The 26,831-nt window shown below is 39.0% G+C and overlaps 2 protein-coding genes across 5 annotated transcripts in view; one reads left to right on the forward strand and one right to left on the reverse strand.

The window, feature by feature from the left end:
* The window catches only part of LOC143021091 (uncharacterized), a 66,362-nt gene extending 54,840 nt beyond the window's left edge, over positions 1 to 11,522 (forward strand). For all 3 annotated transcript variants that reach the window (XM_076178367.1, XM_076178365.1, XM_076178366.1), the window contains exon 4: positions 9,860 to 11,522. In XM_076178367.1, coding sequence (XP_076034482.1) covers positions 9,860 to 10,351 — 492 coding nt within the window. In that variant the 3' untranslated portion in view covers positions 10,352 to 11,522. The remainder of the gene's footprint in view (positions 1 to 9,859) is intronic.
* A 3,027-nt stretch (positions 11,523 to 14,549) lies between these two features.
* LOC143021096 (uncharacterized) lies at positions 14,550 to 26,603 on the reverse strand. Of its 2 annotated transcripts, none has more exons than XM_076178377.1 (2): positions 26,066 to 26,603; positions 14,550 to 18,833 (listed from the first exon to the last, which is right to left on the reverse strand). In XM_076178377.1, the coding sequence occupies exons 1-2, from the start codon at positions 26,426 to 26,428 to the stop codon at positions 18,486 to 18,488; spliced, it is 711 nt and encodes a 236-aa protein (XP_076034492.1). In that variant the 5' UTR covers positions 26,429 to 26,603; the 3' UTR covers positions 14,550 to 18,485. The 2 variants fall into 2 exon arrangements, with proteins under 2 accessions (XP_076034492.1, XP_076034493.1); XM_076178378.1 differs by lacking the exon at positions 26,066 to 26,603 and adding an exon at positions 19,987 to 20,577.
* Between the last annotated feature and the right edge of the window lie 228 nt (positions 26,604 to 26,831).

Below are 26,831 nucleotides of genomic sequence, written 5' to 3' on the forward strand. Positions count from 1 at the left end.
CATAGCAAAATATACTTGTCAAACTTTCACTAAATGTTGGTTCTAGTTTTTTTTTTATTCTTGAATGTAAAGGCCCCCATGCCCTAACATATTCAGTAAGATACACAAATTCTTTTTTTTATATATTATCGTTAAAAGAAAGTAGAAACTTTAGCGTATATTTTTTTCTACACTAGAAATGTATCTCTTGGGGTACAATATTTTATAAGTAACACAATTACCAATAAAAGTCATATTTTGATGTACCATTTATTATTTGATAACTAGTTCTATGATTTTTAAACAAAAGTTTGAGTTTTTGAACGTTTTGAACAGCCCGCTGATATGTAGAAAAAATTTCCTCATGTCCTTGTGCAGTTGCCACATGCCGCTATCTTTCTACGTTTTGGTACAAAATTCTACGAAACGGCAGCCCTGCTCTGCAGGAGTTTGTTGCCTCATCTCGAGGTGTGCTTTGTACGAGTATCTAGAACTCCAAATTCGTACATCGTGCTTTGTTACGTGTTTGCACATAAAGGTTTGTACACGAAGAATGGCACCAGAGGCCTACTTCGTCCACCTCATCTGGTGCGAAGGCCAGGAGGAAGATTGTACCAATACCTCAGAAATTGGAAATAATTCAGGATCACGAGCTTGGATTGACTCGAAGTCAACTTAAGGACAAGTAAGGGCCCTAAAAGACGACTGTACGCAACCTCATCAAAACCAAGGACAAGATAAAGGAAACCGTCAGAAAGTTGGGGCCTCGGAAGAAAGAACAGGTAATTTTTAGAATAAGAAAACTTCGTCCCGATAACCTTGACGAGGCTGTGTACAAGTGGTACATACAGAAGAGAGCTGAAAGTGTATCTGTTCGTGGCATAGAATTTTAAATGTAGTGATGGCTGGCTGTGGCGTTTTAGGAGGCGTCACGGAATTGTGAACAAGACTCGTCACAGGAGAGGTGTTGAGTGCTGATATGGATGCTGTGGAACCGTTTGGGTACGAGCTGAGAACGAGTCTCAAGCTTCTGAGGAACTCCGCATTAGTCCCGGGAGGGAGGCAGTCATTTACGGTGTGTGCCAATGCCGTTGTAAATAACGTACACATTCCCCATATCTACCACGCGTCTACGCCTGTCGCTCAGGCCTTGCTTTTACTGACGTGAATTATTGTTCCTATCTCATTCGTTTAGTCTTGTTTTGTGAGTGAAGTTTTGACCCATATATCGCAATGTTCTGTATTGATTGCATACTTTACTGTACACATACACGGGATATTTGAAATGTACAAAATACTTTTTGTTTACATTTAGATGAGGACAGTATTGTACTGTACAATACAAGACAGAAACAAGCATTATTAACTGCTCTGAATATAGCGCGCAATGGGGGTTGGGGGATTCGTGAGAGACTATAGGATGAGTATGACCGAACGACTCCCCGTAAATAACGAACGGTATCCGTTAAATGCGAACGACCTCTGGATATAGGGAATTTTCGTCTCACTCACACTTTAATATGGTTTGTGGTGGTGCACCGTTCGGAAGGAAAACTTGTGACAGCACTCATAATAGAGATACTCTGTGAAAACATGAAATTAAAAGAACGATGTACCTTTTCGGGTTTGGCTAAAGAACTTAAAAAAAATGGCATGGCATCAGGCAGCTGGACGCGAGAGGTATTTACTTTAATGCGCAAAAGTGTATTTTGTCTTCGCTTGTAGGCCCGGCTGGACAGGCCGTGCGACAATTGCAACAATCGGCAGACCCGCATTTAGCAACTCAAGTCTGCATCCCAGCTACAGCCAACACTCGTACAATTCAATGAGCCATTTCATTTACATAAATGTACAGAAATACACCAGGTGCTTATTCATTGTTCATAACTTGCAAAAATCATACGGTACAACGGATATTTCGGCAAATCCAATGTTTTAGCACCTGTTAAGCCTCAAAGGTGTTGACTGATTACTGTTGCATGTGTATATATATGTATATACATATGTATGTGTGTGTTCATTCTTTAAGGTTTGCCATAAATTCGATTATGTTGTTCACCACTATTTAAAATAAAACATTGGTGAACATCAGTATGTTCCAAAAACAACGCATGTATGTAGAAAGCTATATTTCCTTTTATGTTTCAGGCTTTTTTATATTTTTACTATGGCATTTTGTTGATCATTCATCTCACAACAGCAAGTCTTCCAAAATATATATATATTTTTTACTATTCCCCTCTTTGATCTTAATATGTGTGCTTGAATCTGTCTCCATTTTGATTTCAGATAATTTATTTCCACCTTAATTGTTTCATCTAATTCGTTCCACAAATCACCGCATCTATGCAGAAGGCTATATTTCTTGCACTTAATACATGCCGTATTAATTGTTTTGCTATGTGTTTGTGGGTTCATGTGTGTATTATTTGTAGTCTACAGGAAAACACCTGTAGTCGTGGGACCAGTCTCTTTGCCACCAGCTTAAGCAAATTGACAAAAACTTGATTATATACTAATATTCGGATTTATATTGTTTTCCTAAAGATTCTTTGACTGTAGTAGAAATGTTAATGAAAGATCTCTGAGAACTGGCATTTGCTTAATTACCAATCAGAGCAGTAATTCCCGGGGTGTGTGACACCCTTCACACGCGCACGAAATTTTGAAATGCCTTATTAACTTTTTTATGTGATGTTCGAGAAAAATGCACTTAACATTTTGATATATATATATATATATATATGTGTGTGTGTGTGTGTGTGTGTTGCAGTCATTATCTAATTATAGACACTTTGTAAAATGACTTATTTTTCAAGCAATTTATGAATTGCCTGGTTCACCCAGTCAATGTAGAAATGAGCTAAAAATCGCAGACAATTTAGAAAGTGATAAATTTTGATAAAAAAAAATTCTTGGCATATTGACTGAAATGAATCCTGGTATGGGCAAGTTCACAAATCCTCGACCCCGCCCGGCCGGGGGAACGAACCCAGGTCCTTTGGCTTGTGAAGCCAGCGTTCGACAATCTGTGTGTGTGTGTGTGTGTGTGTGTGCGCGCGCGTGTGTTCACGTATAATGAAATTATTAAGAACGCCAGACCGGACGTAGCCATGGGTTGATACAAGTGACTAGCCCATGGGACTCGGGTTTGTGCAGTTCCAAAAGAACACCATTTACCATTCTGGAATCGAACTCTTTGGTGTTGAGGCCAGGGTAGATCTAGAAGAAGTTTTGAAAACAATGATCATTGAAGAGGATTTACTAGATTACGGTTTCCCCTCTGACTCTACTCGTCCAGACGATTCATCTGAGTGCACGAACCCTCCGGACGATTTACCTGAGTGCATGAACCGCCCTTCCAGACGATTCACCTCAGTGTACGAATCCTCCAGACGGTTCACCTCAGTGCACGAATCCTCCAGACGATCCACTGAGTGCATGAATCATCCAAACGATTCACCTGAATGCACGAACCCTCCATATGACTCGACTGAGGACTTCGCTCAGCCAGGTAGTGAAACTCGCAAAAAAAAAAAAAGTTATACAAGGTAACTGATAACCAATGTGATTAAGCTCAAAACCACATGGCAAGTCTTTCACCGTTAATTAAATGCCTTCTTCTGTTATTAAGGAAACAAAAGTATCTGCATTTATTCTTTGTTTTCGTTCATTCAGATGGTCCATTAGAGGGATCTACCTATCCAGACCCTGTGACCAGAATTCTCAAGGAAGACTTCATAAACTCAAAGAAAACAGTGCACTTCAACGGTCCAAGGATACTGTTCTGTCAGTTCATTACTTCATATCAGTCAATATACCAATAAAATAATGAACTCTGAGCTCATACTGAGAGGGTAACAGTAAGTTGTTGCACACACACACACATAAGTATTCATTTCAGTCAGTATGCCAAGAAAATCTATCAAATATTTAGTCACTTTGTAAATTGTCTGCGAATTTTATCTGATTTCTAAATTGACTTGGTGAACCAGGCAATTCACAAATTGTCTGGATTTATATATTGACTTGTGAGAGGACATTAAGGAGAAACATCTGGAGGAGGAGCAGGTGATGGACCGAAACCAGTGGAAACGACTAGCGAGGAACGGCGACCCCATATGAAAATGGGAAACGCTAACAGGAAAAGAAGATATATATATATATATATATATATATATATATATATATATATATATATATATATATATATATATCACGTTAAAACCACTGTTGGAGTAGAAAATACGAGACAGAGAATCTATATATTTCAATTGTTAACTGCAATCCTCTTCAGTAGATACAAATAAGAATAGTGAGTTCTACTTAAGTAGCACTCACTATTCTTATTTGTATCTACTGAAGAGGATTGCAGTTTGCAATTGAAATATATAGATTCCCCGTCTCCAGTCTTCTACTCCAACAGTGGTTTGAACGTGATTGACAGATGTGTGATTACATTTTTCACCTGAGTCATATGCATATATTTGCAAATAAAGAAGTTTATTTGGTTGAAACATGTAAATCCTCCGCACGGAAAAGGTTAAAAACTACTTCCGTGTGTAACGAGAAGCAAGAACTATTGTAAGGTATAGCGAGAACATTTGGAAGAAGGTTAACAACTATGAAAAGGCTGTGTTCAATTCAGTTACTAAAATGGTTAGTATTTTCGTACAAGACTACATATACGACGGGAGTGTCTCATAGGAATAAACTGAAGACTACATGTCTGAAGGATGTCAAAGTTTTCCGCAGAGTCAGCTTCTGGAATAACCTAGAACACCGTTTCCCAATCTTTTCCGACCCTAAACGCTCCCCCTGTAGTCAGGTTTAAGCAGTCCGGCAATTCCTAATATCACTAGAAGGAGAAAAGAAAGTATGCATGCATAGCCTCCCAGAACTCCCATGATAGATTTCATCATCCCCAGTGGGTGCTTGCAAGGAAACACTGACCGAGAAGATAAAGTAGCCCAAGCCAAACCCTTCAATGAATTTTAAGTTAAGTTAGGTGTGTTAATGGAAAATAAAAAACAGCTCACGAGCATAGCCCCTTTCGTGTATTCTAGTCAGGTGTAAACGTGCTAGCACGCACGCAAACACATTGCACGGCTGAGGCATTCTTTGTTGGGGAGACGGGACTGCTCGGACAGTCTAGGGAAAGACAACAACAACACAGTACAGATCTCGCTCCATTGTATGTAATTATGAAATTCTGATCTAGCTGGCTTCTTTAGAACAGTAACGGAATCTCCTACTTAAAGATTGTTCGTTTTACGATCATCCATCACTATAATTTCGATCTCGAGCTCAATTTTTGCTAGCCGGAATTAAATCTACCTCATGCGACTGCGCGATAGTATCAAGTTAGGTATCTGCGCATGCCGTTATTCACGTTTTTCGCCACCTTGGCAGTCACTCCGTGACACCACAGCAGAACGAACCGTACGATCGATACACTACGTTTGTGTTACGATCAGCTTCGTCTGTTCATAGGTACCCTTTGCAGTGCTGTGTTTATCGTAGAGTGTAGTAATTATGTCCGGCAAATGCACTATGAAAGGTTTGCCTGTTAAGCCCAAGCGTGTAAGGAGAAGTTTGTCTCTGGGAATGAAGATGGACATAATACAGAGGTACATGGATGGTCAATCCGCCAAACACATCGCACGTGTTCTTGGCAAACCACCGTCCACAGTTGGATCTGTGATTCAGAAAAGGGACGAATTTCTTGCAGCCTGCGAGAATGTTGTGTCCTTGACTGCGAAAAGGGTTACGTGGCCGCGTGATCCATTATTAGAGGAAATGGAAAGTCAACTTTTGTTGTGGATCAAAGACCAAAAGAATCGTTCAGTTCCTATCTCCGCTGCAATGATATCACAGACGGCTGTTACCTTGTTCGACGACCTGAAGAAAGACAGGGGAGATGAGGCCGTAGACATCACCTTCAGGGCCAGTACTGGTTGGCTTAAACGTATCAAGGCGCGTGCTGGACTCGAAAATCTTCGCCTCACTGAGGATGCCGCTAATGCCGACAAAGGCGATGTTTCTGCTTCTGACAAGCGGTTGTTTCGATCCGAAGAAATGGTAACAAATATATTTCCATACAATATTACACTTTACGGTTGAGTTCTCTCTCTCTCTTATACACACACACACACACACACGTATATATATATATATATATATATATATATATATATATATATATATGTATATATCTTTTCAACCACAAGTCACTTTCCATGCCATCGCAGTCGAGACTGAGGAGCTCGAAGGAAGCGTATATTGGAAAGTGAAATGTGGTCGAGCCAAGGACTCTAATTCAGTTCAGACGTGACAAAGCGTCGGTGACTTAGCCCAATGCGCAATAGGCTAAGTCACTGACGCTTTGTCACGTTCGAGCTGAGTTAGTCCTCGGCTCGACCACGTTTCAATTTCCAATATATGCTTCCTCCGAGCTCCTCGCCAGTTTCGACTGCGAATGGCATGGAATTAAAAGTGAATTGTGGTTGAAAAGATGTTAATCTGTTCACTAGGAACCATTCAGTGTGTGTGTGTGTGTCTATATATATATATATATATATATATATATATATATATATATATATATATATATATATATATATTTTTAGAAAGCGAGACAATTATTGAGTTTTCATGTATAACAAAGAATGTGTCATATTGTATCAATGTTCGATATCAGATCGATATAACATATCGAATTGTATTATCAAGACCCAAAACAAGTCGTACAATGATTATCGTTGTTCATGGGGAGCATGGTTTACTTCCACCTCGTGTTTATTGGACGTCATGTTCTCTTTAACGCCTCTTGGCCTCAATCGACACTATACCAGGCAGAGGGCATCGCCCGGACATTGTAAAGATCCACAACCCAGAATACTTGAGGGTTATATATATTTAAACTCATGTTTGGGGTGGCCGATCTTAGCCCATTCTGGGCTAACCAGACCTAATCTAATCTAACCTCAATTAAATGATCATCAGTATCGGGTCGATTTATATTTACAAGCTAATATGTGGGTCAGCATGGGTACTCTGTGGTTGCTGAGCTTTACAACTAATCTTTCATCCCTTATGACATTCCCTACGTTTGAATCCCGGTATCATATACTCGGTTTCCCTGTATATGTGAATGCTCTCCCTTTTACAACTGAATAAGGAGAGTGGATGAAGCTAGTATGAGAAGGGTTTATAAGGAATAAATGAAAGGTGGGAGTGAATGACTAAAGGGAAAAAAAGGTAAATTGTATAAGGAAGAAATGAAAGGGGAAAATGAAATCCAGTGCCTATAAGATTACAATAAACATATTCATAACGTAGAATATGAACAATATAAAGTCACAATATATAATACCTGTTTATGCAATAGTTACTTTTGTGTACCACTCTTTGCGAAAAGTTACAATTAAGATATTTACTGAAAGCTGAGAGCTGTAAAGAAAGGTTTTCAAGCTAGAAATTGGATGATGAAAGGACTAGTTGGAGATATGCTATATGGAGAAAACGAAGTCATGGAACAGTGGCAGCAGTACTTTCATGAGTTGCTAAACAGATCGGACCCGGCTCACCCAATCTAGGCTGCAGAAGTAATAAATACAGATCCCATTGAAGAACCAACATTAGCTGAAATAAAGATGGTCATAAAGGAATTAAAAATGGAAAAGCTCCAGGCTGTAATGAAATACTAGCAGAACTACTAAAAAATGGGGAAAGTCCAGGAAAATAGATTTATAAATTAAAAGAAATATGGAATAAGGAAAAATGACCAACAAAATGGGAAAAAGCGATTATTATTCCAATTTATAAGAAAGGGAGCAAATTAGAGTGCGCCAATTATAGAGGGATAAGCCTATTATGTGTATTATACAAAGTATAGACAAGGAATCTAATGAAGCGGCTTAGACCATACACAGAAGAGGAGTTGAGGGAATGTCAGTGTGGATTTAGGCGAAACAGGTCAACTACGAATCATATTCACACAGCCCGCCAACTAATGGAGAAATATTACGAATATGATAAGACCCTATATCAGCTATTTGTAGATTTCAAACAATCGTATGATAGTGTGCACTGACCATCAATGTGGCACATAATGGCAGAACTGAATATTCCAGCTAAATATCCGATCATTAAAACGTGCTACATAGGAAGCAGATGTACAGTAAGAATTGGAAGGCAAGATACAGAAAGTTTCAACATACACAGTGGCCTTAGGCAGGGATGTATGCTGTCTCCTTTACTTTTTATTCTTACACTGGAGAAAGCAGTCAGGCACATTACCAACCTTCCAGGTGGAGCTAAGTTCTCCAATGGTCAGATAACTAACCTCGCTTATGCCGATTATGAGGATGTGGTGGCCGAGACTGTGGAGGAAATTAACGAGATCTTTACAGTATTCTAGAGAACAGCAGAACAGATAGGCCTAAAATGCAATGAGCAGAAAACGGAAATTATGAAACTAAGTAGAAATGGGAAGAAAGTGGATAAGTTCAAGTACCTGGGATCCATTGTCAGTGAGAGAAATAAATTGGACATAGAAATAAACGAACGAATAGCTGTAGGAAACAGATGTTACCATGCCCTGGCATCTGTAATGAAGAGTCGGACCATCAGCAGAACTATAAGAACATATAACATTGTAATAAAACCAACAATCCTGTACGGATGAGAGACATGGACACTGACAAAAGAAAGGGAGAAGAGACTGGATTTTTTTTTTTTTTTTTTTTTTTTTTTTTTTTTTTTTATCCTGAGAAGAATCCTCGGCCAGTATATGATGAAGAAGGGAAATGGAGACGAAGACATGGCGGGGAAATTAGAGACCAGACTCGGCAACCGTACATTCAGGATGAAATACGGGAAAGAAGAGCAAGGTGGGCTGGACACTGCGTACGAATGGAGGGAGACAGACTACCAAAGGTGATGGAAGGAGGAGTAGAGGGCAGGTGACCAGTAGGGAGATCCAGATACAGATGGATGGATGGAGTAAAGAAGGACGTGGAGAGGGTGGCACCAAGAGAGGACTGGAAAGAATTGGCAGAGGATAGAACCATCTGGAGAGGCATAGTGAAAGCGGTGAAGGGCCGTCCGGCCTGACAACCAACAGAGTAAGAATTTCCTGTGCAAATACATTTTATCTGGATGTCTCGGTACCCAGTCAATTTGTAATCCGTTATAATTATTTTAGTAGAAGCCATAAAGTTTAAAAGTGTGGATATTAATCCAGTGTTATGAGCTTGAATCCAACACTTCAGTATCTTCACTTCATTTGATTAGTGGTCTTAACTGAGGCCATTAATCTGCATACAGTGCTGCCCCTATAGCTTTACAATTAAAGATCTAGTCTTATCTCTGTATGGGGTAATGTCACCTCAACAGACCAGTCTTACTGTGGCGTTATGTTAATCATTCATCTCACATCAGCAAGTCTTCTAAGTAGTTTTTTCTTTCAGATTTACATATTTCAAAATTATCCAGTCTAGCAAAAACCGAGCTTGAGATCGAGATTGTTAGAGTGATTCTTTAATTTTATAATCTGATAGCGAAAAAACGGAACTAAATGTTTTAATTTGGACTAATCATAAAAAATAATAATATGGGTTTTAGTACCCCACCGCTGAGCTACCCTTGTAAAATTTCTCCTTTACCACCGCTGTGACTGCTTCTCCTTATAGATTTTGTCCACGGGGATAGAGGTGTTGGATATTTCACCCGAAATACTACTCCATTACTTGATACTTGACTTATTGTAGTAAAGGTAATTCAGGCATGGTTTGAGTGTACTTATGAGTCGTATGTAAATGTAAGCACATTTATATTTTATCTTCTCACCTTGACGAAATAAAATTCTCTTCCGCAGGATATCAGGAGCGACGTCAGTGTCGACAGTCCGGTTGAAAATGAAGACGTTGAGGACGAAATGGAAGAAACACATGAAGAAGTCTCCGAATCTCTCTCGAACTCGCAGAACGATGAAACTTCCAGTGGACCCCAACCAAAAAGGCGAAAACCCAACGATGACACTCTGCCGCACGCTTTCAGAATGTTACAGAATGTGGCAACTGCGCAAGTTCCTCAAAGAGACAGATTTTATTTTTATGGACAGTACATAGCAGAAGAGCTTCGCCTATTGGACGAATATTCTGCCGCACACGTACAGAAACTTTTCGCTGAAACTATTTTTGATGCGAGGATGGGTAAGTTCAAACCAAAGAATCCAGTACCGATTAATACTGAAAAACCATCACAGGTACCTGAACATTCTTCTCCACACGTCTTCCCTTTACAATACGATGCGTGTGAAGAACCCGGAACGACGGGAAACATATATTTCACGGTTTGTAATTTGTGATATATTGCACTTGTTTTCTTGGACGTTTGTATGTATTTGTATTGATTACAACACTCTAAGAAATTGCAGTAAAATATACGGTACGATACTGAGAAAATCTTGTATAACTGTATTAATGAGGAAGTTCAGTAGATACCGAGAAAATGCGTTTTCTCAGTAATGCACTGAAAACGTTTAACCTATGTGCGGCGCATTGCATTCTGGGATAAATACAGCGGACATCTTGCAGCCCAACAAAAGAGATCGGAACGTTGAGGGAAATTTTGTAAAACTATTATTTTCTCTAAGTATATTTGTTTTTCTTAGCAGCTGGCACATTATTCTCTTTTAGTAATTTCTCGTCTGATGCAAGTTGATTGTTTAGCTCTGTAAATTCGACCTAAACTGCAAATTATTGAATCTTTCTGGTTGCCACAAATTTTCGAAAGCAACTGATTGGTTTTTACAGTGCACATAAATAGTTTAGGCAAATATTTCACTAAACTGTAGCAATGTATAATTGTAAGCAGTGTACATACTCTGCATCAAACATGAAGCAATATGTCAGTCACTATAAGTATCACAGAAATACTCCAAACCATCAATTTCCGTGTGGAATAGGTAAATGTGTGCAAAGTTTTTCAAGCTATTCTGCTTTCAAGACACACGTGTATCGTGAGCACAAGTACAGGTCTAGTTGCTCATTATATGACAAAACTGAATCCAAAAGTGTACTTCTGAATTGTACTCAACCCCTTTGTCAACAGAAATGTAGTAACTTGAGAGATTTTATTTGCCATTTGAAAAAAAATCTTGCACAGGAAAATTGGGGTGACAGAATAGCATGCCCTTTTAAAAACTGCTAGAAAACATTTGGTGTGACCTCATCAACATAGATATTGCACATTATTGCAAGACAGCTGTTTCCAAATTAGCACAGAGGAAACTGATTTCTCTGTAAATGAAATCTTAGAAATGGAAATTGATGAAAATAATGTTTCACTGAATAATGATACAGATGATGATTCGCTCTTGGATGAGATGAAGGAAGAGCTACTTTTGAGTGAATAAGCATTATTTTACTTGAATTTAGAAGCAAAATTTTTATACCTGGCAAAACAGTACAAAAAAATGTAGATGAAGTCAGATGCATACAACTGATAGAGAATAAACATATGCAAAAAAAAAAAAATACGTGAAAATTGATTTGTGCTCCAGCTATAGCCCAAGGTCAGATTGTCTTATTGGCTTCTCCAATTGAGGATTATATTGATTACAGAGCTACCATATTCCCAAACATCAACCTTAGACCAAAACATCATTTTCTCTGTCACTACCCTGAGCTAATTGTCAGATTTGGTCCACTGATCCGATTGTGGACAATGATATTTGAGAGCAAAAACACTCATACTTTAAAAAAGTGTGCTAGAGGTCTTCATAATTTAAAAAATCTCTCCAAATCACTTGCCAAAAGACATCAGTTGCTACAGGCATTAAACTTTTAGTGCTGGTTGTCACTTCCCTGCTGCCTTTAAAATCAAACATTCTGTAGATTTCAAGCTTGACATTCTTGATGGACATATTAAAACAGCAATAGCTGGTCAACATTTTTCACATTCAAATACAGTGATGGCCGATTCAGTAGTATTTTTAAAGGTACCGAGTACAAAAAAGACCAAGCCTTGCTTCTAGAAAAGAACGAGGATGGTTTTCTGGTAGGAAAAATTATCCTTATTTTGGTGAAAGAAATGACTGTTTTTTGTTGTGCAAACCTATCAGTTCATTTCTGTGCCAACCTTTGGCTTGCTAATATGTCATGGATCCTCAGTCTGTAAAGAGTACAAAATGTGTAAATTTGAGTTATATTCCGAGTTATGCACCCCTTAGCATCTACAAGCTTGGACAGGATTGGGGAATTTCATTAAAATACACTGTTCCTACATAAGTATAATATATGTAGACAAGCAGATTTATGTGCAATGCAAATACAAGCCAGCCTCAAAAATTTTGTTTAGACTAACATGTCTTGAAAAAATTATGTAGGTAGGTAAGAAAAAAAAAAATTAAGCATGGAATCTTTCTCTTGCCCTAAGCACTTTTGTTGAACTTGCATACCTTTCAGACAAGTGTATAAGTATTGATTAATGTGTGTGTCAGACCTCTTCCCCCATCGCACTGAAAGTGAAAAAGCGAACTATTCTATTTTTCAAATATAAAAAAGCTGATTTTCTCTTTACATACTTGTCAGAATTTTCTTTATTTCATAAACTCTTAACATGTGCCAGTTGTGCTAAGCTTATCAAATATACCTCTTCCAAACAGATTTGAATTGATTTTTTTTTTTTTTTTTTTTTTTTTTTTTTAATAATAATATATATACATCTCATATCTTGCATTTGGTGGTGTGTAGCTGTTTCTGGACTACATACTGTCATTTTCCAGTGGCTGTATCAGTTTTAAACATGGATGAAGTGAAAGACCTAGTCTTGTCCGGGCTGGTGAAACTTAAGCTTGAACACAAGCTAGAAGAAGTGATGAAGTGCCTGGAGGATGTTGGAGTGGATAGAGCTGATGAGTTGAGGCTTATAAAAGACATCGACCTTCATGCAGCACTGAAGCCTATAAAGGCCAGAGCCCTCATGGAGACATGGACAGCCCAGGACAATTCAAGTGGTATGTTTGTGTCTGTAGGAAATTCAACTTGGGTTGACAAGCAAAAAAAAAAAAAAAAAAAAAAAAAATCCTTTTCCCTGGAAATGGGTTCACAGACATCCATCATTATTTCAACATGAAAACATCAAGACAGAATTAAGCCAGTAAGATATATTTTCTGTAAGTAGCAGTAAACAAAGTGAGTACACTTCCTGGCCTTTTTAAAATAGAAATCTGTGCTTAGAATGTGTATTGGAAATTGAAGTCCCTTAAACAGCATTTTGGGAAAAGTGAGAAATCAAATGAATGCCATGAATGGGCCATCAGGACCATCCACATTGGGCAGAACCTGGTCAGTTTAATTAAATTAATTTGTTATATTTTACAGTGGATGATAACCCTCAAGTTGTCAGTGAAGCAAGCAGTCCCCTACAACTGACACCTCACACCCCCTTGCGGTCCATTGTTCCTGACAGCCAGTCACCATCCCCAAGTGCTCACTGTGCAACATGGCCCTCAACTGTTGAGCTGACATTTGAGGACATGGAAGACAGGCCAAAGGGGGTCAGGAGGGCAGTTCATAGAGTGCTGAAGCATGGTGGAAGTGCAGAGCTGTCTCCCAGAGATAGGAGGGCCATTGTCAGACATGTGGTGGCCAAAGTGCTGCAGGTGCACCCAAAGCCTTATCGGTGCCACATGGAAGTTATTGCTAAAAAAGTGATTGACATCTTCCCATGCCTCAAAGATGAAGTGGCTGGCACCAGAATTGGCAGAGGATATGATTCTGTTCTCAACCAGCTGGTTGCTAGAGCGGAGACTGAGAGGCGTGGGCAGTACAAAATAAAGAGAATTGCTGAAGATTCTGACAGTGAAGAAGCTGCAGTATAGTGGTGGGCAGCTACCGGTGAAATTACCGGTTTTATCGGCAACAAACTTAATGATAGCTTACCGACAAAAATTCTGCTACCGGTAAAGCTTCGATAAGCTATACCATAACACTCAGAGAGCGGTAACTTCGGTAAGCACGTCTCGGCTTGGTGGTACTGAGTGAACGAAAATGTATACACCACATCACCCTCGGACACCCTCCAATGGAGGGTGTCTGAGGGTGGGTGTGGTGTATACATTTCCGTTCGTGTCTGCATGCATGGGTTCATGTTTGGAGGTGGTTGTGGTAGGCAGCTACCGGTAAAGTTACAGGTTTTATCCAACAACATGAACGATAGCTTACCGGCAAACATTCTGCTACCGTTAAAGCTTCGTTAACCGATAACTCGATAAGCTATACCATAACATTCAGAGAGCGGTAACTTCGGTAAGCACGTCTCGGCTTGGTGGTACCGAGTGTCACTCAGTACCACCAAGCCGAGACGTGCTTACCGAAGTTACCGCTCTCTGAGTGTTATGATATAACTTATCGAGTTATCGATTAACGAAGCTTTACCGGTAGCAGAATTTTGCCGGTAAGTTATCATTAAGGTTCACCGGTAGCTGCCCACCACTACCCTCCATTCACTCGCGCGGTAGATACTAGATAGCATACCATAGTAGCACCAATTAAAGTATGACCTTTTCCCTTTGTAAAATAGAACCAGAGATATAGCTTATTAAAGGACAAAAACATTGATTTTTCGAACTCGACTCGAACTTGTGGCGTCACTACTACCTCATGAGTCTTTTACCGGTAAACTGTCGGTAATTTCGGTAGCTGTATTGTTCACCAATAATTTCGATATTGAAATTAGCGGTATTTGCCCAGCACTACTGCAGTAATAAAAAAAAATCAAGTTATGGACCAACAAATAGATTGCCTGACCCCCTGAGGAACAATCTGGTCCCGAGTTTGAGTATTCCTAAATTGCTTTATACAACAGTATTTTTATCATTTTAACAGTCAGCGAGGTTATGAATAAATTCTTGTATTGGCTTCAGTAGAATAATGGTAATGGGTCTCAAGCACAATACCTACAATGCTCTTTGTGTTATGTAAGTTTATTTTTACTATAAGCTAGGCTACCAGTTTAAAAAGTATGTTAAATTTTCTTTGGAATGAACATATTTTCATTTGTTAGTCTTATACTTCAAGTGCTAAGAGTGTATGTGCCCATTGCCAGCTAGCCAGTTCAGTTTAGTTTATTTTTTTTAATGCTTGTAAGAGAATATATCACTTGAAGACTGCCTTTAATTAGGTAGCTTTCCTCAGACATATATGCCACATATAGGTATTATACTGTAAAAAAAAAATTCGTTCACCGTAAAAAAAAATCGGTGTGACCGTAATTTTTTACGGTAGATGGAATCCTCAGCCGCCGGTATAGTACCGTAAAATTACTGAAAGTTTCTTAGAGTGTTTATGTTATTCTATTGATTTGTATTTTTTTAATAAAAATATTCATCACGATCCCGCGTGTGCTGGTAATTTCCAGACACCCATCTGAAGTTGATCTTACCTCCCTGGAGTACCACCAAATTACTGTTTCGGCGTGCAAAAAATTGCGTATCCCAAGGAACCTAACGATGATGCTGTACTCCCTACGGAATAATTGTAGGTCTTGGTTGTGGCTTTTAAATCGCTGTACGTGGAGGCAGATTGCCGAGTTTCGAGGTTTCCTGGTAAGTAAAGATCAGGTAAGTAAAGGGCATACTGGATGATATAGATCAATCTGCCCATGCATGTGACTGAGACATCAATGTCTTGGAAATATTCTCTTAACTTGGTAGTGCTGTACATAATGGGTATTTATGCAGGAGTAAGATCCAAATCGACTGTGCTCCCAATCCTGCTGAACGACTGTGAAAGAACAATGAATGCAGACTTGAGGCTCGACGACTATGGTATCAAGTGCCTTCGGAAAATTTGGGCATCGCTGTATATGACTGTTAAATCAGCGACTGCTCCGAGAGATTCCAACTGCTGGCAGTTGTTAATTGACTACAATACGAGCAACGGGCTGCGCCCGACCCCTCTACGCTGGGGCTCGACCCTTCGGGCGTGCTCGCTTCGTTCGCAGGCGCTCTTAGCGGATCAGTCGTCTCTGTTGTGACGTCACCACCCAGCCAATCAGGGGCCGGAGTGGTGTAACAGGGGGTTCCGGTCCGATTTAGATCGATATCAGAAATTCGTAATTAGAGGGACATTTTCACTTGACACAATGCACTCGGTGTGGACATGGTGTACTAATAACGTGGTAGTCAGTGGATCTGCCTACACCTTACCTCGTGCGTTTGGCAGTGACGGAAGACCTCCATCCACTGCCCTCTATTGGCGCCGGGAGCGGACAGTTTGATGGTTTGCCCGCTGAAACTGCTCGTACAAGGGCAAAGCCTTCGTGCCCGACGGACACTGCTCGACCGTGTGGACGTGGCTTAAGGAAATAAAAAGATAGTAGTGTATAAAAGAGGGCTTTTGCCATTGGGCGATTGAGCGAGCGATTAATTGGCGGTCTGTACTGAGCGGGTTTGCAAACTTTGCTCGCACCTCACCTCGTGCGTTTGGCAGCAATGTCAGCCCTCCATCCATCCACTGCCCGCAAATGGTGCCGGGAACGGACAGTTTGATGGTTTGCCCGATGAAATTGCCCGTTGTCGAGCAAAGCCCTCGTGCCGGGCGGGCAGTGCTCGACCGTGTGGACGTGGCTTTAAGAAAAGCAGCCTTGATTGCTTTATATACATAATATGGTCTGTTGGTTATTCATTATTTACTGGTTGTCAACCTAAATAGGCTGTTTGAGCTCCTCATGGAAGCCACAAAACCATTAACGTTCATTTTTAACCATCCAGAGTACGTTAAGCCACGTCCACACGGTCATGCAATTCACGTAGGATTGTCACAGAGCTACCCATTCTTTCACGTCTCTGCAACCACTCCCGGCACCAGACACGTCTCTGTGGTCTCTTGTTTTTCTTTTTAATGCAGGCACTATTTATGATAGAATATAGTGCTATCTTCTTTCGAAGTATGGAGCGCACCATGGTGATCTTACCGTAATAAACCACTCGCTCACAACAACTGCTGGCGTCCGACTACCCTCCAACCACCACAGACAGCTGTGTGGACATCTTACGCGGGCAATGTTATACACATCACAATTTTCGGAGGACCTATATTCAACCATTTACCCTTCTCCCTGCAGTTGCATTAATACAAGTGTTTACAAAAATAAGCTTTATTGTAAAGACGCTCAAAATAGAAACGTGTACAAATATTAAATTCTACATTATTGATCAGGTTCAAAACTGACAAACCCAAGCCTTTTTTTTCCATTTGCCTAAAAACGAAACCTTTCTTCACTATAATCATATATAAATCTGATTTTACTAAACTGCTGTTATTATTTGGTCCTGTTGTGGGAAACAAGAATGCCGCCACCATGTAAAAGGCTAGTAAATGGGGGCATAGAGGTGTCTGGATTCCCCTTCTCGGTAATTTCTTCACAGATTGAAGGCATACCACGGGCTAAACGCAACTGCACAACCATTAACGTAAACAAAACCTCGTCACTGCAAAAACATTTTTTACAAAATGCATACAAGTAAAGCCACGTCCACACGGTCGAGCTGTGCCTGACAGGGCAAAGTCTGCAGTCTATCTTTTTAATGCAGGCACCATTTATGATAGAATATAGTGCTATCTTCTTTCGAAGTATGGAGCGCACCATGGTGATCTTACCGTAATGAACCTCTCGCTCACAACAACTGCTGGCGTCCGACTGTCCTCCAACCACCACAGACAGCTGTGTGGACATCTTACGCGGGCATAGACTGCAGACTTTGCCCTGCCAGGCACATCTCGACCGTGTGGACGTGGCTTAACAGATAGGGGCAACCTATGCTTGTCGGTGAGGCTTGGGAATTACGATATTCGTACCATTCACTGGTGTATCAGTGACAACATTCGAGTTGTTACACAGATTCAAATTACTTTGATTATTTTCACTCTAACGAGACATAAATGTAAAAAATATATTATGTCTATATTCAACAAAACTAAATGCACATGAAACACGAACGACTGTGGAGGTGAAAAATATAAATATCTAAAACAGTTTTAATATGACTTCACACATTTGTAACACCAATGAACCTGTCTGGGCTATCTATGTGTACAAAATAAACATTCACATACCAAAGACGCATAGTCATCCTATAACCAATTACCTTCACTGGTCCCAAGAAACTGTCGATCACCTTCCATGGGCACCAAGAGCGTTCTAGCTGACCCGGACGGTCTAGCGTAAGGATGGCGCCACTTTTGTGAAGAGGATACAAAGAAGTAAGGCCATTTTACCTGCTGTCAAATATCAAATTGAATTACTCAACCGAATTAATATAAAATGGAAATCCGTAGTGCGCGGTCCATTTATATTTATATTGGATACCGCTTAGCAGTGCTGTTTTCCGTAGCACCTACTCGGCAGGGAAAGGGATCGAACCTTCAGTACCAAGGATTACTATATCCAGGCCATTATGCTCGTCTCCGTAAAGAATAATGATAATAAAACGGCTAATGCAAAACATCAGTATTAAGAGTCCCAATCTGAGCTTGGAAAAGGATGTCGTTAATTAGCTTCTCGGCATAAATCTGCATATTGCCAGGAAGCTTCCTCAGTTTTGTTGCCACGATTTTTCCGTAGATGTCGAACTCGTCCTCCTGCCGTGAAGTCCGGAGGCGTTTCTCGATCAAGGATAATATGGTATCAGGATTGGGGTTCGGTCCAGTCTGGCGAGGCGCTTTCATCCTTCGTGGTGGATGATGCTGTTCGGGAGGAATATCGCTTACGGGAGACTGTGGAAATCCACCCATTTCGTCGTCAGTGGAAGGAAGAACTAGATCTGGATGCGAGGTAGATTCCTGAAAAATGAATAAGATAAACCATGATGTTAAAATGGTCTTAATGATTGCAACAGTAATTTATATTCAAACTCATTTAGAACTCCGTTGTATAAAACCGGTGAAATAAACTGTAAAACGTAATTTCTATGATAATTTCAAGTAGTCACAAAAGATATGCAGGGCCATTGAACGTACAATTTCCATTTTTAAACAAAGAAATTAAATAAACAATTCAATTTCTATAATTAATCTGTAGTGCAAAACTTTGATATAAATGTTTCACCATAAGCGTGGTGTATAAATAAAAATGAAAACATAAAATATTGCGTAAACACTTTGTTCACTTAGATGTTCATCTATATTGAACTATGTGAACTGACAATTGAATACTCCAACAATTACTGCCTTCTAACATCCCTTGATGAGCTTGTAGCCTCCCCATTCTGCACACTACACCATTATCGGTAAATTGGTTTGGGAAAAGATATATAACTAATGATTAACTAAAAACTAAGCTGGGCAAAATATAGAGATGACAAGTAAATGTTCAGATATCAAATCTGATGGAAAAAAGCACATGGTACATTATTTAAATGTGAATATCAAATACTAGGTTGGACGAAAAAGTACTGCATACAAGTAGTTGAAAAAACGAAGGGACAACGGTGTTTATATGCCCATTGGATTTATCAATATATGGGTAGTAATGAAGAGCAAACACATTGCTGTATGGATATGAAACGTAGATGGCGAGGTGGAAAAAGGCAATCTATGAATGGTAAAGACAATAAAAAAAAAAACCGTGATATGGAAAAGGTGGTCTTGCACGGAAGCTTTTGGTGGTAAACATTCGTTTTCCATTGGATTCATCATTGTTCGACAAATGATGACAGCTTACATCCCTGGACTAGGCCTATTTTTTCTGTATCTTTGGCTACCTCTCTTGAGAGATTGGTAGATATACAGTACAATGTTGAGACCTGCTCATCTCAATTACCTTTTCGGAGAAATTCATATAAATTAAAAGTAAAAATATACGAAAATTCAATGAAGTTAGTACTATATTTTCATGAAAAAATATACTTTTGGAAATTATTTCAGTCAGAGAAACCGAGTAAGTCTAATCTTCCGCAGGTAGTTTTACAGTATGATTATATTTACGCATACTCACGTGACTGCCATTAATCGAAGTTTTAGGCAACTGTTCATCCTTGAGAAATAGTAGGTGGTCATAGTACCACAAGCTAGGTTTATATATGCCATCTGTCCCAATATCGTTTTTAACAGATTTCAGAACCTTTTTGTATTCTTTACTGAATGCGCATCTAATGGAATTTATCTTCTTAGTCACAGTTTCTCTGTCCGCTGAGCTGTCCCTCTCCCTCAGTTTATCCACAAGTAAGGCATAAGCAACTTTTTTTTTCTTTCTGTTTGAATAATCTTTACTTCCTATTCTCCACAAACATTCATGTTGTTTGTATAAGTTAATAAATTCACCCCAGAATGTTTGGTGGTCTTGTTTTGGAGTCATTTCTTTTGACAGAATGTGTAATCTTCTTCCACCAACGGCCACAGTCAAACTGAGCGAAGGTTTGTGTGAACGCTCGGTCAGTTCAGTTGGCGAGCAAGTTTTCTGGCTTTCGTGTGAGGGAAGCCTATGCAACTGTGCAGTAAAACCTGTTTATTCTAGCTAGACATGCATTCAATGTTAACCATATTTTGACCTCTATATTGCTTGTCTATATTCTGACACTAGCATAGCAAGGAGTTAGATTAGATATACTGGTAATAATCGTATATACATGTCATATCTAATATATATACATGTATTCAAGAGTACATCATATCCATGTCACTGATAACTCCAATACACGCGCGCGCGCACACACACACACACACACACACACACACACACACACACATATATATATATATATATATATACATATATATATACACACGTATAATATATATATATTATATATATATATATATATATATATATATATATATATATATATATATATATATATATATATATACTATCCGAGAGTTGACACCTACGTGGTGGATAGGCTTGACAATCATAATGATTACAAAAGCTATGTCGATAGAGAGGAAATCTGCAGGGTCACCAATATCGAACAGGTTTTGTAAGAAAGATCAGAAAAAGAGCAGCTCACACGCACAGTCGCAGGACCCATTGCTAACTGGCACGTCCTTGATGACGAACAGGGAAATTCCTCATAGATATATGGGGTACCGTCATAATGACGGCGTGGACCATTGGACACCCTATAGATATAGGGCTTCACCGAATATAATGAATAAGGTGACACCAGAGGAATATCTCACCAGAAACCAGTTGGCAAGAGAGATTACTGGCAATCCCCCTTCATAGCAAATATGAATGGCACAACCAAAACAAAACCGGGTGTTCCTGTTGGATCATCATCTCCTAAAAGTCCAACTGCATTGCCTCGTGTGCTTACGGGCAGTGTGCCACCGAATGTGATTAAGCACTGTCTAAGCAGATCCAAGTCTTGGACATTAAACAAAATTAAGAAAATTGAGATCTATACTTGCAACGTAAGAAATCTCTCAGAAGACCACAGGCTGGAGAGTTTAATGGAAGATCTAGACAACATCAAGTGGGACATCGTAGGACTGAGCGAAGTCAGAAGAGCGGGAGAAAAGCTGATGCAATTACAAGATGGTCACCACCTGTTCTACTATAGAGCTAAGGACAAAGAAAGATCTAGTGGAGTAGGATTCTTGATAAACAGAGAAGTTGCTGGTAACGTAGTCAAGTTCAGTAGATTATCAGACAGGGTAGCTTGGATTGTGATTAGGCTGTGTAAAAGGTACACTCTAGAAATAGTTCAGGTTTATGCACCAACTTAACAGAGTTCAGACGATGAAATTCAATCCTTCCATGATGATTTAAATCAGGTAATGGATCAAGAAAAAGGTAGTACACGTTGGTAATAGGTGACTTTAATGCTAAAGTGGGGAAGAGGATGGGAGATGAGACGTCCACTGGGAAGTTTGGAGTAGGTGAAAGAAATGACAGAGGCGAGATGTTAGTCAATTTTGCAGAGAACTACAACATAAGGATAATCAACACTTTCTTCCAAAAGCGTGTAGGTCGTAAATGGACCCGAAGAAGTCCAAATAGAACAACAAAGAACGAAGTAGACTTCATATTAGGAGATGAGAACAAGAGCGTTAGCAATGTTACGGTAATAAATAAAGTCAACATAGGTATTGACCATAGAATGGTAGGTTGCACAGCTAGATTCAATTTCAGAGCCGAGGGAAATAAACTAGTTTTAAGAAAGAAGATCAGCCTTGCAAAGGTTAAGGATAATAATAACAAATTTCAGTTAGAAATTAAAAATAGAATCGAAATTCTAAGATCCAACGAGGACACCGTCGAAGATATGAATTTGAATTTAGTGAATATCATTAGGGAATCAGCAGAGAAAGTAGGAAGTAGAAAAAGTATCAAAGAAACAAATACTCAAAAAAATACAAATGACCCAATTAAAGGAAGAAAGACCATGCAGATTAAAAGCAGGAAAGACGAAATAGAAAGAGTAGAACTAAACAAGGTTATCAACTAAAGGCAGAGATCAGAGAAAAGAAAGAAAAACATGGATGAAATAGAGAAAACTATTCGGAAAGGTAAAAGTATTAAAGGGACCGAGCGCAGACGTGCATTAGGAAGACACCAAATGATATATTTGAAAGCTGAAAATGGAGAAATCATTAGCTGCGGAGACAGAATGGTAAAAAGAGTAGAAGAATTTTACCAAGAGCTTTACTAGTCGAAGATCGTAGTTGAGTCAATAAATTCATCTGTAGACAGTAGTGTACCAAAGATTACAAAGGAAGAAGTAGAATTTGCTCTAAAAATATGAAACGAGTAAAAGCATCTGGGGTAGATGGTATATCGATAAATCTCTTGAAAGACGCAGGGAAAGAAGTTCATATTAAGTTAGCTCAGTTGTACACACAGTGCTTACGTCAAGAAAACGTTCCTGAATCGTGGTGCAATGCTATAGTGATTTTGCTTCATAAAAAAAGGAGACCAGGACCTTAGTAACTATTGACCGATTAGTTTGCTATCAAATGTATATAAAATATTTTCCAAGATCCTTACATGTAGACTACGTCAAGTTTTAGATGGAAACCGAGAGAACAGGCAGGCTTTAGGAACGGATATTCAATTCTAGACCATTTGCAGGCGATGAACCAACTAATCGAGAAAACGACATAATACAATATACCTCTGTTTAGCTTTTATAGATTACGAGAAGGCCTTTGACTCGGTAGAACAAATAGCAGTACTAAACTCGTTACACAATCAGGGTACAAATGAACAGATCGTAAGTGTTTTAGAAAAGATTTATGCGAAAGGTACAGTTATAATTCGACTACATAAAGATACAGAAAGATCAAGATCGAGAAAGGAGTATGGCAAGACGATACCATTTCACCCAAACTATTTACAGCTTGTTTGGAAGAGATTTTCAAAAAGTTGAGTTGGGAAGGGAGAGGTTTACAGATTAATAGCGAATATTTGAACCACCTAAGATTTGCAGATGACATTATTCTTATTTCAGAAAAAGCAGAAGACTTGCAAGATATGCTGGGTGATCTGAACAAGGAAAGTCTCAAAGTAGGTTTAAAAGGAATAAGAGTAAAACCAAAGTAATGTTCAACATGAAAGTTCAACGTAAAGAAATTATATTCGATGGTGAGAGTCTTGAAGAAGTTGAAGAGTATATTTATTTAGGCCAGATGGTGAAAGTGACGAAAGATCATGATAATGAAATAAAAAGACATATTATAACTGGTTGGAAAGTGTTTGGTAAGTATAATAAAATACTGAGAGGCACTCTACCTTTATGTTTGAAACGTAAAGTTTACAATCAATGCATTCTGCCAGCAATAATCTACGGGTGTGAGACTTGGAAACTGACGAAGGCGATGGAAACAAAGCTAAGGACTGCACAGAGGAGAATGGAGAGATCAACGATGGGAATAACGCTGAGAGACCGAAAGAGAGCAAGTTAGGTGAGAGTGCAGACTAGAGTGAAAGATATTGTGGAGGCGGTAAACGAAAGGAAGTGGAATTGGGCAGGTAAGTTGGTGCGAACGACTGATGAGTGATGGAGCAAGTGTGTTACTGAGTGGACGCCGCGAGATAGGAAGCGTGGAAGAGGGAGGCCAGACATGTGGAGAGACGAGATAGAGAAGTTTGCAGGAGTGATGTGGCCGTACAAATGTGCACCAAACCATCAGTAATGAGTGAAGGTCCACTTCGTTCCTCATCATGCACATTTGTACTGTCATCTTTAAAAGCTCTCACCCATTTCCGCACCATCCCATCACTCAATGTTTTCTCCATACACTTCACTGATCTGACGATGAATTCCGGCCGCTTTCACGCCTTTAGCAGTACGAAAACGAATCACAGCGCGTATTTCATAGTCGGAGGCATTTCAAATATTCACAAACTTAAACACGGTCAGATGATTCCGTAATCATGTTCAAAAGTAGATTACAGTACCGGCTTTCATGTAAAAATAAAATTATTACGAAAAGTCTATTTGTGCCATTTTTATTTCAAAATTGTACTTAAAAATACAGACACACACACACACACACATATATATATATATATATATATATATATATATATATTGTTGAGACATTCTAACAGCTTGACGTAATTGGAGTAGGAGACACAGGAGTCTGAGTTTATGCCTGACTAGTTTCGCAGGTATGCTTTTGAAAAAACATACCTGCGAAACTAGTCAGGAATGAACTCAGACTAAGACTCCTGTGTTTCCTACTCCAATTACGTCGTATATATATACATATATATATATATATATATATATATATATATATATATATAATATATATATATATATGTCACATTTAGACATTTTTTATATCTTAATAACTACTGAGGACAACAAAAATCTATATATATATATATATATATATATATATATATATATATATATATATATATATATTCTAGAAGTTTATAATTTCATGTTTCTATACAAGAAATATGAATACAAAAGTGCCAGATCGCGTGCTCCTGCAATGGTCCCCGAGATCTCCAGATTTCACTCCATGCGACTTCTTCCTCTGAGGGTATTTGAAAGGCTTGGTGATGTACCTCCCCTTCCCAGAGACGTGGGTGACATGAGGACTCGAATAACAGATTGCTTGGCAACCATCGACAACGCTATGCTAGGTGGCCTTTGGCAAGAAATGGATTATCGTTTGGAAATGTGTCATCCAAGGTGCAGGCATTGAACACCTTTAAAAAATAATTTCTTGCACTTTTGTTTTCATATTTATTGTACAAAAACGTGAAAGCATAAGCTTTCAGTATATATAAACCGAGTTTTGATATCCTCAATGGGTATTAAAATATATAATGTTGTAATGTGAAGTATAGTTTTGGAACACCCTTTATATTTTTTCGCCAATTAGGACGAGCACATAAAAAAAACAAAAAAAAAAACGGGAATGTTTGATTCGTCGGGAAATATCTCCCCGTAACCTACAATTTCTGCTTCTGGTCTGCAGGTGTTTGGGTCATCACTGTTAATGATAAAATTACCTAATTTATATAACCCTTGGCTTAAATTGAAGTCGATACCAAATGTATCCTTCATCAGACTGGATTCTATTACAATGTATTTCTAATTATTTTTATTGTTATTATTCAAGGTTTTACCTATCCGTACCTATTTGTAATGTAAAGGAAAGAAAGTTAACTTGTGACATCTTGTCTCTTATTTTCTCCAACTATAATACATGGCTTTGAAATCGCTAATTGATTTGGTTTGAGCCGTATTAGGTTCATGGCAATTCCAAGAGTTAATGCATGTGTATTGAAAATTATATTTCTTGACATCCTACTTTTAACTTGTTCCCATGACCTCACCACTCATCTCAGACCATGAGATCTGTCAGTTTTATTTATTACCCTGTCGTTTCTTTAAGAAAGTTACACACTATAACTTAAACCAAAATGTTTAGGCTTACATCACGGAATTCTATGGACCTACTGTTTTTACGACAATGGGTTTCACGAATTGCTGCCTAGCATATTTCTAAGTTTAATTAAGATTTCTAAGCATATGGTTTCCTCAACTATAAAAAATCTAATTTAATTAAATATATCACTAAGTGGACAGGTACCGTGTTTCACTGACCTCATTTATATCAAAAACAGATGATCTAACCATCCCATGATCCTTTATGAAATGCAGCAGGTCAAAGTACCACAATGCAGGAATGTAAACATTCTCCGCAGCAGCACCAGACTTTTTTGATGTTTTCACTTTCTTCAGTTCTTTTCTGTATGAGCTTCTCAGGTTGTTTATTTTTCTGGCCACGGTGTCTCTTGTGGCTGATCGCTCCTTTTCTCTCAGTTTTGCTACTAATACATCATAAGCACAATTTCTTTTCCCTTTGTCAGTGTAATCCTTGGATTTTACTTTCCACAGACATGGGTGTTCTTTGTATAATTCAATAAACTCAGTCCAAAACTCTTTATCTGCTGATGTGGCTGTCATTTTGTTGCACTGTTATGTTATCTCTCGGTGAGTTAGTATGAGACTGAAGCCGTCCGACGCTCCCATACATATTCCGGCCACAAGGCGCCGGAAGTAGGCTAGACAGGCCCTGAGCTCCGCCGTACGGCCGCCGGACTCCGCCTACATTTGGTCGTACGGGCCGCCGGACTCCGCCTACTTTTGGTCGTACGACGCCACCACAGTTTTACGATTCCGGTGGACGGAATGTGTATGTCCTTTACTTCCGTCGCTTAGCCCAACGATTTTTCTCTTCGCATTATTTGAATACAGATCTAGAAACCAGCTTGGATTTTTATCTTTGTATTCTCTAAACCATAATTTTATCCTTGACCTTGGGGCAATTCAATTTTTTTATGTAGTGGAAAGACCCAGTTTTGCAGGT

This window comes from Oratosquilla oratoria, chromosome 41 (assembly GCF_046742065.1).
Source record: "Oratosquilla oratoria isolate Oo_2021 chromosome 41, ASM4674206v1, whole genome shotgun sequence".
Lineage (NCBI taxonomy): Eukaryota > Metazoa > Arthropoda > Malacostraca > Stomatopoda > Squillidae > Oratosquilla > Oratosquilla oratoria.